Source organism: Rhinopithecus bieti, unplaced genomic scaffold, assembly GCF_001698545.2.
Source record: "Rhinopithecus bieti isolate Rb0 unplaced genomic scaffold, ASM169854v2 scaffold_26302, whole genome shotgun sequence".
Taxonomy (NCBI): Eukaryota; Metazoa; Chordata; class Mammalia; order Primates; family Cercopithecidae; genus Rhinopithecus; species Rhinopithecus bieti.
In genome coordinates, this window is record NW_016812027.1 from 1052461 (window position 1) to 1069868 (window position 17408).

Consider the following 17408-nt stretch of genomic DNA (forward strand, 5'->3'; position numbering starts at 1 on the left):
TATTTTGAGATGGAATCTCGCAATGTTGCCCAGGCTGGAGTGGAGTGCCACAATCTCAGCTCACTGCAACCTCTACTTCCCAGGTTCAAGCAATTCTTCTGCCCCAGCCTCCCAAGTAGCTGGGACTACAGGCGTGCGCCACCACACCTGGCAAATTTTTTTGTATTTTTAGTAGTAGAGATGGGGTTTCACCATATTGGCAAGGCTGGCCTCAAACTCCTGACTTTGTGATCTGTCCGCCTTGGCATCCCAAAGTGCTGGGATTACAGGCATGAGCCACTGTACCCGGTCAGATTAATTTTTAAAAGTATATGCGTATCTGAAAGTTCTGTTTAAACAGTTTCAAGCATTGATGAAGTTTTGGAGTAAGCCCAAAGGTTTAGGTGTTTCTTAAGCTCTTACAGAACCAAGATACAGACTTTAACGTGCTTTAAATGAATTCATCAGCTGAAGTGCTTTCTAGACAGATTGTTTATAGCTGAAAAAATGTGAAAAAAAGGTTTAAATGGGGATAAACGCTCTATACATACATACATATATATACACACACGCATATGTTTGTGATTACAATACAATATAAACAAGGGCATAAAATTCACTCAGATGGTTAGGTCTGAGTTGCTTTATTGCTACTCTGTAGAGGCAAATATTATGAAATAAAGCTCTCTTTTTTCGATATCAGTGTAATCTTTGCAAACATAGAATTTAAAATACTTTGTTAGACCACTCCTAAAACACTATAACAATATTTTAAGGCAGTGATTAAAATTATGTACAGAAGTTAGTAGCTGGGACAGTGTCACTATGAATTTTACCTGTAAATGATAGTATGAACTCATTTCCTTTGCTGAATGATTTTTGTTGTTAGAAAAAAATTCTAGGCCACTTATTTGGCAATCTCTCTTACCCAGATGAATTCTAAATTTACTCTGCTTGCGTTTTTACTACAGGTTGAGCATCCCTAATCTGAAAATCCAAAATCTGAAATGCTCCAAAATCCAAAACTTCTTAAGCACTGACGTGATGCCACAAGTGGAAAATTTTATACCTGACATCATGTGACAGGTTGCAGTCAAAATTTTGTTTAATGCACAAAATTGCCAAAAATATTGTGTAAAACTACCTTAGGCTATATGTATAAGATGTATATGAAAAATAAATGAGTTTTGTGTTTAGACCTGGGTTCCATCCCCAAGATAGCTCATTAGATATATGCACATATTCCAAAATCCAAAAAAAATCAGAAACACTTCTGTTCTTCAGCATTTTGGATAAGGGATACCCAACCTGTAAAAACTAACTTCCTTAATTAAATACTGAAGGTAGATTTTTTTTTAAAGTGATAGCCTTAAGAGCTCAAGTTACTGAATATTAAACGTTTTGCTTGCAAATAGTGAAATAAGTGAAAAGGCTGTGAGACACTACTAGAATTGTGGTAAATACAAGGCCAGAAAACATTCCCTAATTACTGGGAGCACTTTTTGTATGCTAGCAGTTTGTTTCGTGTGTTATATACATAAAATGTAATTCTCATGATAATCCAGCTCCATCTAAAACATGACACAGAATGTAGATGGTCCCCGACCTAGGGTGGTCTGACTTAGAGTTTTTCAACTTTATGATGGTGTGAAAGGGAGGTGCATTAAGTAGAAGCTGTACTTTGAATTTTGAAGTTTGATATTTTCTCACACTAGTGATACATTGGACGATAGTCTTTACCAGTGCTGGGCGGCAGCAGCAGCCTGGAGCTGCAGCTCCTGGTCAGCTATGAGATCACAAGGGTAAACAGCCTTACTCTACAGTGTACTGTGTTGCCAGATGCGTTGTTTTTTTTTTTTTCCCAACTATAAGCTTATGTAAGTGTTTTAAGCACATATAAGTTAGGACAGGCTAAGCTATGATGTTTGATGGATGTGTTAAATGCATTTCGACTTAGGATATTTTCCACTTAGAATGGGTTTATTGTGGGAGAAAACTACTTGAAATCAAGGCACATCTGTATAATAAAAATACAACAAAAGGCATTGGCCATGATAAGGTTAACTATTTCATGAAATTAGTTTCAATTTTTAATACATGCATATACGTTTGTATCCATAGTACATACATGTATGTAAATGTGTTTTCAGACATGGTGTAAAATGTATTTCTTACTATAGGAAATGGTATGAAAGTTTGAAAATCACTGTGCTGCTTAAGTCAAACTAAACTTGGATGTTTTGTGAGAGGCCCTCTGATTATGTTAAATGCATATACAGGTAATGGTAATACACTGTTAGTGTCTTCTCGAATCAAGATAACAGTAGTAAATCATGCTATCCACATTATAGGGAGCTTTCAGTAAATATTAATGGACATGATAGTTTTTGGTATAAGTACTTTATGCTTATTAGATTACGGTAGACTATTCTGGAGAATAAACTTTAAACAGTTGCAATATTTAGTGCTTGTAAAGATTCAGTACTTCAGACTATTCATTATGCTGGCATTTTCAAATAATTTGATAGTAAAATTTACCTCAAACTTATTTTAGATCATAAGCCTGCTTTGCTAAGTGGATGACTCGCTATATGAATTCATTTTTGTGATGGTATAAACACTAAGTATTTTATGTTTTATTTAAAGAATTTCTAACTGCTTAACATTTGTGGTTTAATTGTTAATTAGAAAAGTTATAACTGAGATTTTAAAATTCTGTCTAGAAATTATTTCTTAACATAAATTTAGGTGTGGGATAGTGATACTGGCAGACAAGTTCAGAGAATATTATGCTTCCAGTCTACTGTAAAGGTAAAATCTTAAGTAAATATGAGTTTTTATGGTAATCTATTTTTGTCTGAGAAGACATGGTTTAAAAGTTAGATGAAATTACTTTTGTGGGTCTTATGAATTATTTCTTTCCACACACTTGTAGTCATTTGATTCGTGTAAGACCAGATTTTTGAAAGCATATGTATTAAGTGTTAGAATGTTTCGATTTGAAATTAGAGCAAGGGATAATCCCAATAGCAAGATAAGGAAAAAGGTAGTACCTAGTATGTTTTTTTGTAGGTAATTCTAGGAAGAGATATTACTTGCAGAAAGACCATAATAGTAGCTGGTCTGTTTTCTTTATACTTTGAATTTAAAATATAGAATTATTTGTCCCGTGACCTCTGCCTTCACTAAAGTCACAAAGGCAAGACATGTCAGTTACTTAGTTTCAAAACTAAAAATCTGACATGGCTAATTTGCTGCTACTGTTAGGTTTATTCATTTTACAAACAGTGATTGATTGGGGCTGATTATATGACAGAAGCTCTGCTACATTTTAGAGAAACAAACAGATAAGACTAGGTTGCCTGTGATAACCTACAGAAATGAAGTGTTCAGAGAAAGTGCCACTGTTTTTTAGTAACGTAAGCAAGTTTTGGTAAAAGATAGTAGTAGTATTAGATGTTCTCTCATTTACTTTAAGGATAACTGATCTCCATATTGGAGCTCTTTTGTTTCTTTTTTTTCTTAATGTAAAAAGAATTGCTGTGTGCCACTAGGTAGGATAGTTCATTTTTTCCCAAAAAGGCAAGATCTCTGGTAGCCATCTCATGGCACTGTGCTGTTCAAAATACCAACTTAGTCAAGTTTCAGGGAAGAAAGTGCCGTGTACTATATATGCTTTTATCTAACTTAACAGTGGATTTTTAAAGAAGTCATTAAAGTATTGATTTGATTAAAATCTGTATGTGACCTGAAATGATGCACCGTTTACATTCCTTTAAAAATATTCTTGCTATCTGAAAAACTAAGGTCGTTAAGTTTCCAATGAAAATATGTGGCTTGAAGGAACAAAGAGAGAGAAAAAAGTTTAATGTATTTGGGGGAAATTCCTTTGGTAAACTGTGTTATGAACTGGTTATAGGAACTCGTCACTAAAAAAGTATCTTATTCCAATAAAGTGAAAGTAGTTTTAAAAGGGGTTTTACCATAATGTGAATCAGCTAGATATTTGTGTTTGTTTTCTCCTGCTGTGATCCCGTTTCACAGAAAAATTGTTAAAAAATAGCATTGCACTCATTTAATTCAGTGGTCCAGTTGTTCTTGAATAGATAGCTTATCTAAGAAATTTATATCCCCAATATGAGAAATAACTATCATTTATTTTTTGAACTAGCAATGTTTTTTATAAGGGTTGATGTTAGCAAGGAAATAGTGAAATTGGCATTTTATTGCATATTGAGACTATAAATTGATGTCTTCCTGGAAGGTAGTTTGGCATTATGAATGAATCTAAATAAATTATTATAGGTATGAATCCAGTGATCATTCTAGAAAACTCTTTAAAGGAAATAATCAGAAAATAGGGCAGAGATTTATGAACAGAAATGTGTACTACAAATACATTTTTATAAATGGATGTTTGGAAGTGCCCTAAATGTCTTATAAGAAAATAAGTTATGGTACATATATATTCTAAAATTTATATTTCAGAAGAATATTAAAAGAGGAAAATGCTAGTGATAAAATGTTAAGTAACAAAAGCGTATATTATCCTCAATAAAATACTATCAAACCAAATTCAGCAACATCTAAAAAGGATTATACACAATGACCAAGTGAGATTTATCCCTGGAATATGAGCTTAGTTTAACATCTGAAAATTAATCAATGAAATACACCCTAGTAAGAATAAAGGACCAAAACCACAGGATCATCTCAGTAGAAAACAGAGAAGGCATTTGACAAACTCCAACACCCTTTCATGATAAAAATACCCCACAGACTAGGAATAGATGAGAATTTCTTTAACCTAATAAAGGGCTTCTGTGAAAATCTCAAGGCTAATTTTGTATTAATGGTGAAAGGCTAGGCTGGGTGTGGTGGCTCATGCCTGCAATCCTAGCACTTTGGGAGACCAAAGTGGGTGGATTACTTGAGCTCAGGAGTTCGAGACCAGCCTGAGCAACATGGTGAAACTTCTCTACCAAAAACAGGTGAAACTTCTCTACCAAAAACAAAAAAAGACAGAAAAATTAGCCAGGCCTGGTGGCACATGTCTGTAATCCCAGTTATTACGGGAGGAGTTATTACTGTTATTACTGGAGGCTAAGGTGGAAGGATTGCTTGAGTCCAGGAGTTTGAGGCTGCAGCGAGTTGTAATTGTGCCACTGCACTGTAGCCTGGACGATAGAGCAAGACCCTGTCTCAAAAAAAAAAAAAAAAAAAAAAAAATTAATTAATTAAAAAAAATGGTGAAAGACAAATAATTTCCCCCAAAGATCAGACACAAGATAAGGATGTCTGCTCTCAGCACATCTGTTTAACATTGTACTGGAGGTTCTAGCCAGGGCAGTTGGGCAATTAAAAAAAGAAAGAAATGACATCCATATTGGAAAGGAAGAGCTAAAACTATCTCTATTCCCAAATGACATGATCTTATGTATATAGAAAATCCTAAGTCCACAACCAAACTATTGAGGCTAGTAAATGGATTTAGCAAGGTTTCAGGATATAATATCAACACACAGAAATCAATTGTATTTCTGTTCATTATCAATGAACATTCAAAAAATTAAGAAACAATTCCATTTACAGTAGCATCCAAAAGAATAAAATACTCAGAAATGGATGTAGGCTGGGCAGGGTGGCATATGCCTATAATACTAGCACTTTGGGAGGCTGAGGTGGGAGGATTGCTTGAGACCAAGAGTTCAAGACTAACCTGGCCAACATAGCAATACCCCATCACTATTAAAAGAAATTTGAAGAAGTATGAGACTTACATACCAAAAACCACAAAACATCGTTGAAAGATATTAAAGATCTAAATAAATGGGAAGACATCCTGAGTGCATGGGTCAAAGTTTACTATTGTTATGATTACACCACTACCCACATTGATCTACAGATTGAACCCAATCTTTATCAAAATTGTAGCTGGCTTTTTTTTTTTTTTTTTTTTGAAAATTTACAAGCTGATCCCAAAATTCATATGGGAGTGCAAAGTTCCAAGACACACTTCCCAATTTCAAAATTTAATATGAAGCTACAGTAGTCAAGACAGTGTGGTTTCGGCATAGTGATAGACATGCAGATCAATGGAATAGAATTAAAGGCCCAGAAGTAAAGCCTCACATAGCCAATTGATTTTTTGACAAGAGTACCAAGAACCTTTAATGGAAGAAAGAATAGCCTCTTCAAAAAGTGATGCTGTGTCAATTGGACGTCCACATACAAAATAATGAAATTTTAATCCCTACTGCATGTCATATCCAAAAGTTAACTCAAAATGGGTCGAAGACCCAAATGTAAGAGTTAAAACTACAAAAATCTTGGAAGAAATAAAGGAGTGCATCTTTGTGACCTTGGGCTAGGTATCTTAAATATGACATCAAAAGCATATCAACAACAACCAAAAAAATAAATTGGACTTCATCAAAATGAAAAGTTTTTGTGCTTCAAAGTGAAAAGACAACACACAGAATTGGAGAAAATATTTTCAAATCGTATATCTGATAAGGGACTTGTATCTACAATCTATGAAGAATTCAGTAAGAAAGCAAATACTCCAATTAAAATAGACAAGATTTGAAAGGAAGAAATTTTCCGAAGAAGATAAACAAATGGCAAATAAGCACATGAAAAAGAGGTTCAACATCATTAGTCACTAGAGAAATGCAAGTCAAAACCACAGTGAAATACTATTTCCTATATACTAGAGTGGCCAATATGTAAAAGACAAGTGTTGGTAAGAATGTGGAGCAACTGTAACCTTCATACATTTCTGGTGGGATCTAGAATGATACAATACAGCCACCTTGGAAAACAGTTAAACAGAATTATCATTTGACCCAGCAGTCTCACTCCTTGGTGTATCCCCAAGAGATATGAAAATGTAAGTTCATATAAAAATGTATACATAATTGTTCATAGCAATATTATAATTGCCAAAAATGGAAACAACCTATATGTCCATCAACTGATGAATAAACACAATGTATGTCCACACAGTGGAATACTATTTGGCAGTAAAAAGAAATGAAACACTAGCATTAAAAATCCAGAGATTAGGCCAGGCGCGGTGGCGCGCGCTGGGCTCAAGCCTGTAATTCCCAGCACTTTGCGACGAGGCCGCAGGCACGGGCGCGATCACGAGATCAGGAGATCCAGACCATCCCGGACTAACAGGTGAACCCCATCTTACTAAAAAATAATACAAAAAACTAGTGGGGAGGTGGCGAGGCACCTGTGTCCCAGTCCTACTCGCGGAGCTAGGCTGCAGCGCAGGAGATGGCGTAAAGCCTGGGGAGGCCGGAGCTGCAGTGGAGCTGAGATCCGGCACTTTGCCCGCCTTCCAGCCCGGGGCAACAAGCGAGGACTCCGTCTCAAAAAAAAAAACAAAAAAAAAATTCAGAGATTAGACAGAGTAGGAGTACTAGAAATATAAACTGCATTGGTTATTTTCAATTCTTTTTAATCCAACAGTTTTAAAAGCAGCCCTGCTCAGCGTAGGCAAGATTACCAGAACCTCTGCCTTTTATTTTCTGTTCTTCTCCCTTGCTCTTGCCCTTGTCTGACTCAGAGTCAGTGGACAAGGAGAGTACTATTAAAGGTAAAGGGCTTATATGGTACTTGAAGCACTCACTTTCCTGAGTCTACCAAATGTATAGAATTGAGAAGACTTAAGCATTATTTATTCTAAAGATACAGAGAAACTAAGGTCATAGTTTCAGTTTGATTTAAAAAGGAGTTGAGGCAGTTGTGTATTAGTAATTTATTACTGAGTAACAAATTACCTCAAAACGTAGTGTCTTAAAACAATAAACATTTGTCATCTCACAGTGTTTGTGATTAGGACTAGAGAGCATCTTCTCTGGGTGGTTCTGGCTCAGGGCCTCTCCTGAGGCTCCTGCTATCTGAAGGGCTGACTGTGGTGGAGGAGCTACCTCCCAGGAGGCTCACCTATGTGCTTGGCAAGTTAGTGCTGGTTTTTGCCCAGAGGCCTCAGCTCTTTGCTACGTGAACCTTTCTCCATGTGACCGCTTTAGTGTCTTCACCTTGGAGCACATGATCCAAGAGAGAACAAGGAGGAGGCCACAGTATATTTTATGACTTAGTCTTGTAAGTCACACATCATCCCTCTTGCCAGATTCTGTTTGGTAGGAGCTAGTCACTTAGTAGTGCCTACAAGCACTAAGGAGAAATAAGCTCCACCTATTGAAGGAAGGGGTTAAAGAACTTGTGGATATATTTTAAAACCACTGAACAATGACTGCTTGAGTTTCTAACCTGATATACATTTAAAATACATTTTGCAGTGTTTAACTGTTCTTCAGAGACTAGATGTTTGGCTTTCTGGTGGGAATGACCTGTGTGTGTGGAACCGAAAATTAGATCTCCTGTGTAAGACTAGCCACCTTTCTGATACAGGTAAAAAGCAAATCAAGGTAATTTTGAACTGTGATTGACAGACTCTAGAAGACACAGCAGATCTTCAGAGAGACTTTCCATAAGTAGAAAGGTCAATATAGGGGATTTTTCTTTTCAGTTCTGAAGATAACAGGTAGCCATATTCAATTCAGATCAGGGGTTGTGTAAAAAATATTTTTATCCTGAATCAGAAGGAGAAGACTCCACTCCTTTTGGCTTCCCCTTCCCTTCTAACAGAATTTCTCAAGAACAACCTTTTCCAATGCTCTTGGGCTAGTTTCTTGAATTGTGTTTGATGAACACACTGATACCTAGAAGCAGACCCGTACACCTTTATAGTAGCATTTGTGGGGTCATTAACTTTGAATAAATGCCTAAGGATGACCTCTTTTTACAACTGTCCTTACCAAAAGTTCATACATGTGCAAGCTTACTGATAAAGTTTCATTCTCTCAGAATTCTGTGTACATGTGCTTTTGGTTTCAACAGAAAAAAAAGAATCAGTTTTGACTTTTTGATACCAGGGATCTTAAAAAATAAAATCTATTTTTAGAGTAAAATATTGAAATATAAATGGGTAGATTTTAATAACAACCTTGAAGTCACAGTATTAACTATCGTTATTTCTAAAAATAATTAAATGAGCCTGGTTATCCTAAAAGGAACATTATCGTGCATGTTGTTGACATTTCAATGGTAGCAGGAGCCCTGTGAATTGAATTTGGTTACTAATAGGAGCTAGCTTAGCTCCACATAGATATTTTAAAGTATCAGAAAAATAATGACTTAGGAAAACTAAATCCATACATTGCTAGGGTTTACAATTTAACCACTCAGTTCAACATTTGATTACTAATAGTCTTGCTCAAATCTAGACTACATTTCCCTGTGTACTATTACCATGAATTATACATCTTTATGTTCATTTTCCTCTCTCACTAGCCTGTGGTTTTCATGAATTTTATTTTGGTAAAGTTATATTGTAAAATGTTGAAATCGGGGCTGAAAAGAATCTTCTTTGTGTTCCTGGAAATAGCCACCTCTTATTGCAGTCTCCCTTTGTTTTGCAAGTTATCTTTAAGTACTATATATTAAGTCATCACAATACTGCCGTTCATCAGTGTCTCAAGAGTTAACAGGCTTTGAAGGTATCTGTGGGAAAGCCTTGAGAAGGCCGTGGGTTACCACTGGTGAGCTGTTCGTCATTTGGGTTTTCCACATTACCGGAGGCCAGATTGTTAACAGTGTTATTAGACCCTTATGCCATGATGTCCTTTCATAAGCTCTGCTTGATTTATGGACTGGTGGAGCTTTTACAAGCAGTTATTCTGTGTTTGGAAATAAGCAAAGATAATCTTAGTCAATGTGATACAATGGAAGGAGTCCTGGACTAAAACACAGGGCACCCGTGTCCTTTCCAGCAGTATGTTCTGTGATTCTGAGTATTAGGTTGCTACTTCTGGATTGTTGGGCTTCTGGAATTTTCACATATAAGTTAGTGAAATATTTTTAAACAAGCTGTTTCCTGCATTTAGTATTCTTCTCTTGCTACTCACCCTGCTGCTCTCCCATGTACTCTGCCTTCTCTGTACCACTCCTTTGCCTTCCTTGCAGCACCATTTCCTCCTCCTTGTACATGGGAAAATACAAATCCTACTGTTAAAACACGCCTATGTGGAGAAAAATCTTAGCCAGAAATACTGTCCAAATCACAACAGTTAGTCCTTTGATGGATGGGAAGGATAAGCAAATGAGTAGACCATTTTCCACACTTGCATATATGTTGTAAATTACATATATATCATAATGGAAAAATTAAACAGGTTTTTTTTTTCTTTTGCCAACACGTGGTGGTTCTAATATATCAACTCTTTTATTCATGCTGACAGAAGTAAAATTGTAACATGCCTTGTAGAAGTTATAGTTACCCTAAAATCATGATTTGGCTATGAAAAGATACTCAGACCTCTTTACTTAAATAAGTGAAGTGTGTTAGAATGTTGTATCTGATTCTTTCAATAATAGAAGAAAATTTGTACATGTATTAATGGATCACAGACATGCTATTTGAAGGCCGCTTTCTTAGCTGCTGACTGTTGGCTAGTTCATTCAGTGCCAGGGAGCCTGCTCAATCTTCTTAAGTTTACAGGAAGGAAAACCCCAATTTTACACCACTTTTGAGCTAGCCATCTTGTAAATGGGTAATGGTGATTATCTTAAGGGATCCCTTGTAAATAAGTTTGAATGGCTGAATCTACCACTTTTATCACCACAGTAAAAAAGAAAAAAAAAAGTAAAAAAAATAACAACTCCATATTCTGCTCTTAATAAATCAATAATGTCTTCCAAAAGTCTCAGAAACCTACATTTAACAAAATCGTTTTCCATGAGTAAGCAAGCGAGGAAGTGTGTGTGGAGCTAGTTCTGTGTGCTTTATCTTCTTTATGGAAAACGACTCACATAAAACTGAGAATGTTTTGTTTTGATATAATCTGTGAGAAAAATAATTTGACCTTTGTTTTATATGTTTTTGGAGGTATTAGTGCTTTGGTTGAAATACCTAAGAACTGTGTTGTGGCAGCAGTTGGCAAAGAACTGAGTGAGTATGAATTTTTTTCTTTCTCTTTTTCTTCTTGTATATTTTCAATGAGAATTGTATACACATGCTGGAAAGACTAATTTGTTTTTTATTTAAGGGACATCTCCCTGTGCCCCAGTCTTGGCTTCTTGGGATTGTTGAATTGATACAGAGACTGAGACATTTTCAGGATGTTAGGCCAGGTTTCTTTTTCTTATCAGTCTTTTAATCAGTATGTTAGCTTGGTTAAACAGTATATTGCTTCTTATTCCAAAATTCCAGTCTCAAGATCACTTCATAATATTCCAACTAAAGTAGAATTTGCCATAAGTTCGATGTGTATCAGAAAGAGTTCTCTTTTTCTATTGACTGAAATCTTCTTTTGACAACCACAGTGGCTGTCAGGATTAAATAACCTTGTTAGAGATTTGTAGTTTGGTAAAATACTGTCAGAGACACAGAAAGAAGCATGGCATGACCTGTCTTCCAGAGAGAAATGTGAGAAAGAAAAGATACTTTTCATAATTTGAAAAGGACATGATCTCTGAGACTTGTCACTTCTCAGGTGTTAGTCATCCTAATCTTTGAGCTTCCACAGCACTTGGTCCAGTGGCGTATTAAACACTCAGTATATTGACGGTAAGCCTGTTTATAAAAAGTCTCTCTCCCACTCTGGACTGAGCATTTGTGACTGGCCCTCATTCACATTTGGTACCTAGAGTTCCTGGAACATAAATGTTTAGTAAATGCTGTTGATAGAATCACATCAGTAGATTTTATTATGGGTTGTGTACATTGATTAAAGTTAGGATTTATACTAGTTTAAATAAAACTGTATTTGTTAAAGACAGATAATGAGTAAAGCAACACATTGAACATTACTATAGTCAAAAGAACTGCATGACATATAAACATTATAAGACATACTCAGAGAATTTATAATTTAATGGTATAGGCCTAGGAATCAAAAACTTTTTAAAAAAGAAGCTGCTTATGTCTTTACTGAGTTGAAGTTAAGCTTGGATTTGCAGCTAATTCTGTAGTAATGCTTATTGGCCTGGGGACATGAGTAGAGAAAGCTGATGGTGGAGGTGATTCAGGAATGTGGGCTAGTCACTGGCTAGGGAGTGAGTGAGTTGAGATAGCCAGACATCCATCGAAACCCTAGAGAGAATGGGAGCTTCAGTGTTTGGAAAAGTCAGTAAAGGAAGAGGGTTTTTCAGGACACATTCAGTGTGGGGTTTAGTAGATCATCTCAAACATCTCAAGCATTTGAAAGAAATAGTTTAAAGTAGTATGAATATGGCTTTTGTTTTTTGGAAATGGGTTTTCAGTATGGTAGGTATTTTCACTTAATGAAATGCTCTTTTTTAGAGAAGAAGTGGAATTTTATCCTCTGAACATTGTAATAAAATTTTATCTGTCTTTTTCATTTAGTAATTTTCAGGTTGGTAGCACCCACAGAAGGATCACTAGAATGGGATATTCTTGAAATTAAGCACCTTCTTGATCACCAGGATAATATTCTCTCATTGATTAATGTCAATGGTAAGCTCATTGTGTACATTTATTGTGTACAATTTTGTGCCTGTTAACACAACCTGCTCTGAACCATGAGCCTTGCTTTGTTCTGGGATTCTAGCATAAGTCATTAAAATAATGCTTTAGATTAGTAGGGATTGTCATTCTCTTTTACTCTGAAGTTTTAGCCAGTGGAGCTGAGCAAGTTCCCTAGATTGCTAGGTCTAAGATTTAGGGACAAGGAAAATAGAGTAAGGCAGAGAAAAGAAAATAGAGGAGAACATAATCTCAGGCGCTGCTTGGTAGCTGTGGGATGACTGTCACAGGCTGTTTCAGCATTTTTGGCAGGTGGTTCTGGCTAGTTCCTCTTTTGTAGAGAGATTGGAAATATGCCCTTTTATCTTGCCGTCCACACCATACAATATCACACAGCATATACACTTACACTAGAATGAGCAGGATTCAAGCCAGTTGTAACCCTGATTGAAGACTCTCAAAGAATAACACCAAACTAAAGTAAAAGTCTGCAGAAAATGGGTCATGTCTTCCCTTCCTTATGGTGGGGATTTTGACTTGCTGTACATCCTATTTGGCTTCCTAAATGATTTTAATGAGTATCTCCTGTGAGCTAAATCTGACATCACATGGCAAGATCACAAACCACTGATCTTGATATTCAGTTAACTTGCAAATAAGTGATAGCTTATATCATCAGAACTGTGCTGGGTGATCTGTGTATGAAGTCATGTGAGAGGACTCTTGGTGGCTTCAGTTTGATAGTCTGGTGGAGCCTGCAGGACGCTCCTGTAAAGATGCTGGGAATATGATGTAGTGGGAGGACTAGACGGGACCCCAGCAACATATCTCCCTGAGGCCTGGCTTGGCTTTGTTATTTTATTTTATATTTTATATTTTATTTTATTTTATTTTATATTTTATTTTACTTTATTTATTTTATTTTATTTTTGAGATGGAGGCTCCCTGTGTTACCTAGGCTGGAGTTCAGTGGCACGGTCTTGACTCACTGCAACCTCTGCCTCCCAGGTTCAAGCAATTCTTCTGTCTTAGCGTCCCAAGTAGCTGGGACTACAGGCGCATGCCACCACGCCTGGCTAATTTTTGTGTTTTTGGTGGAGACAGGGTTTCACCATATTGGCCAGGCTGGTCTCGAACTCCTCACCTCATGATCCGCCTGCCTCAGCCTCCCAAAGTGCTGGGATTACAGGCATGAGCCACCGAGCCCAGCTGGCTTTGTTTTTAAGCAGTATTTTGTGTAAGCGTGAGACAAAGGGGAGCGAGGGGCACAGAGATTACCAAGCCTAGTCTCCATTTGTGTCCATTCAGTCATGTGTTCAGATACATTAGTAAGAATGTCCCTCCCAGCTCCAAAATCTTCCTCCCTAATAGCCATCTTACTGTAAAACCCAGCTGCAGGTCTTTCTAAGGACTAGATTGTCTGTGGTGATAGAACAATGGTTGCTGGTGTCCCTTTAATGTTCTCTGGGGGCTCTTTTTCTCTAGCCGTGGATGGAGACATAGCACAAAAGGCAAGTTCTTACTTGGGAAGCCCTCTGAAGCCTCATTGGTGACACTGAGTCTTAAGTCTCAAGTTCCCAGGGCTGCTGAGGAAAAGCCCAGCAGTATTTGGCCCATTACACTGGTCACGCGTAGTTACTTTGTTTTAGCAGCGAAGCACTGGTACTATTCAGCCAGCATGGTTACTGAAATGAAGATGATGGGATGGTACTAGATAGCCTGAACCTCATGGCACTTCTTTTGCCATGTGAGACACAGAGGAACTTACAGCAGTTTCTGAAAACTTTCTTCAAGTATTCCTTTGCCAAATCCGTAAGGGGAAAAAAGGGAAAACTAAAGAAAAAATTGTTAATGAAAGTTACAGAAAGCATCATATACTTTTTACTGCCTTTTAAATGATCTTTTAAAAAAATTTCTTCTAAAAATAATGGGATACATGTGCAGAATGTGCAGGTTTGTTACATAGGTATACTTGTGCCATGGTGGTTTGCTGCCCCTATCAACCTGTCCTCTCAGTTTCCTCCCCTTTCCCCCAAGAGGTGCTGGTGTGTGTTGTTCCCCTCTCTGTGTCCATATGTTCTCATTGTTCAATTTCCACTTAGAGTGAGAATATGCGGCATTTGATTTTCTGTTCTTGTGTTAGTTTGCTGAGGATGATGGCTTCCAGCTTCATGACCATGTGCCTGCTAAGGACATGATCTTACTCCTTTTTATGGCTGCATAGTATTCCATGGTGTGTATGTGCCACATTATCTAGTCTGTCATTGATGGGCATTTGGGTTGGTTCCATATCTTTGCTGTTGTAAATAGTGCTGCAGTAAACATACATGTGCATATGTCTTTATAGTAGAATGATGTATAGTCCTTTGGGTATATACCCAGTAATGGGATTGCTGGGTCAAGTGGTATTTCTGGTTCTAGATCCTTGAGGAATCACCATACTGTCTTCCACAATGGTTGAACTAATTTATACTCCCACCAAAAGTGTAAAAGTATTCTTCCTATTCTCCACAGCCTCGTCAACATCTGTGGTTTCCTGACTTTTTAATTAATTGCCATTCTGACTGGGGTGAGATGGTATCTTGTGATTTTGATTTGCATTTCTCTAATGATCAGTGATGTTGAGCTTTTTTTCGTATGTTTTTTGGCCACATAAATGTCTTGAGAAGTGCCTGTTCATATCCTTTGCCCACTTTTTGATGGGGTTGTTTTTTTCTTGTAAATTTAAGTTCCTTATAAATTCTGGATATTAGCCCTTTGTTGGGTAGATTGCAAAAATTTTCTCCCATTTTGTAGATTGCCTTTTCACTCTGATGGTAGTTTCTTTTGCTGTGCAGAAGCTCTTTAGTTTAATTAGATCCCATTTGTTTGCTTTGGCTTTTGTTGCAATTGCTTTTGGCATCTTTGTCATGAAGTCTTTGCCCATGCCTATGTCCTGAATGGTATGCCTAGGTTTTCTTATAGGGTTTTTATGGTTTTAGGTCTTACGTTTAAGTCTTTAATTCATCTTGAGTTAATTTTTGTATAAGGTGTAAGGAGGGGTCCAGTGTCTGTTTTCTGCATATGGCTAGCCAGTTTTCTTAGCACCATTTACTGAATAGGAGATCCTTTCCCCATTGCTTGTTTTGTCAGGTTTATTGAAGATCAGATGACTGTAGATGTGTGGTGGTATTTCTGAGGTCTCTGTTCTGCTCCATTGGTCTATATGTCTGTTTTGGTACCAGTTCTATGCTGTTTTGGTTACTGTAGCCTTGTAGTATAGTTTGAAGTCAGGTAACGTGATGTCTCCAGCTTTGTTCTTTTTGCTTAGGATTGTCTTGGGTATACGGGGTCTTCTTTGATTCTATATAAAATTTAAAATAGTTTTTTCTAATTTAATGTCAGTGGTAGTTTGATGGGAATAGCATTGAATCTATAAATTACTTTAGGCAGTCTGGCCATTTTCACGATATTGATTCTTCCTATCTATGAGGATGGATTTCCATTTATTTGTGTCCTCTCTTATTTTCTTGAGCAGTGGTTTGTAGTTCTCTTTCACATCCCTTGTTAGCTGTATTCCTAGGTACTTTACTCTCTTTGTAGTGATTGTGAATGGGAGTTCATTCATGATTTGGCTCTCTGCTTGTCTATTGTTGGTATAAAGGAATTCTTGTGGTTTTTGCACAAGGATTTTGTATCCTGAGACTTTGTTGAAGTTGGTTATCAGTTTAAGGAGTTTTTGGGCTGAGATAATGGGGTTTTCTAAATATACAATCATGTCATCTGAAAACAGACAATTTGACTTTCTCTCTTCCTATTTGAATACGCTTTCTTTCTTTCTCTTTCCTGATTGCCCTTGCCCGAACTTACAATACTATGTTGAATAGGAGTGGTGAGAGAGGGCATCCTTGTCCTGTACCAGGTTTTAAAGGGAATGCGTCCAGCTTTTGCCCATTCATATGATATTGGCTGTGGGTTTCTTATAAATAGCTCTAATTATTTTGAGATACCTTCCATCAGTACCTAGTTTTTTGAGAATTTTTAATATGAAGGGATGTTAAATGTTATCAAAGGCCTTTTCTGCATCTATTGAGATAATCATGTGGTTTTTGTCATTGGTTCTGTTTATGTGATGGATTATGTTTATTGATTTGCATATGTTGAACCATCCTTGCAACCCAGGGATGAAGCCTACTTGATTGTGGTGGGTAAGTTTTTTGATATGCTGCTGGATTTGGTTCGCCAGTATTTTATTGAGAATTTTTGCATCGATGTTCATCAGCGATATTGGCCTGAAGTTTTCTTTTTTTGTTGTGTCTCTTCCGGGTTTTGGTATCAGGATGATGCTGCCTTCATAAAATGAATTAGGAAGTCCCTCCTTTTCAGTTGTTTGGAATAGTTTCGCAAGGAATGGTACCAGCTCCTCTTTGTACCTCTGGTAGAATTCAGCTGTGAATCCGTCTGGTCCTGGACTTTTTTTGGTTGGTAGACTATTAATTACTGCCTCAATTTCAGAACTTGTTATTGGTCTATTCAGGGATTCCACTTCTTCTGGTTTAGTCTTGGGAGGGTGTATTTGTCCAGGAATTTATTCATTTCTTCTAGATTTTCTAGTTTATTTATATAGAGGTGTTTATAGTATTATCTGACGGTAGTTTATATTTCTGTGGGGTCAGTGGTGATATCCCTTTTATCATTTTTTATTGTGTCTACTTGATTCTTCTCTCTTTTCATCTTTATAAGCTCCTGGATTCATTGATTTTTTTTTTTTTTTTTTTTTTGGAGAGTTTTTCATGTCTCTATCTCTTTCAATTCTTCTCTGATCTTAGTTATTTCTTGTCATCTTCTAGCTTTTGGATTTTTTACTTTTAAAGTACTTTTTACTTTA

The 17408-nt window shown here is 36.7% G+C and overlaps 1 protein-coding gene across 9 annotated transcripts in view; it reads left to right on the forward strand.

Moving 5' to 3' along the window:
- The window catches only part of WDR41 (WD repeat domain 41), a 190595-nt gene that overhangs the window by 160941 nt on the left and 12246 nt on the right, over window positions 1-17408 (forward strand). For 8 of the 9 annotated variants that reach the window (XR_001889848.1, XR_001889847.1, XM_017895538.1 and 5 more), the window contains 4 exons: window positions 2728-2790; window positions 8295-8406; window positions 10943-11005; window positions 12422-12532. Coding sequence is in view for 7 of the 9 variants with exons in the window: in XM_017895538.1 (XP_017751027.1) it covers window positions 2728-2790; window positions 8295-8406; window positions 10943-11005; window positions 12422-12532 (349 nt within the window). In the remaining 2 variants the exon portion in view is untranslated. The remainder of the gene's footprint in view (window positions 1-2727; window positions 2791-8294; window positions 8407-10942; window positions 11006-12421; window positions 12533-17408) is intronic. The other variant, XM_017895540.1, reaches the window with a different exon arrangement.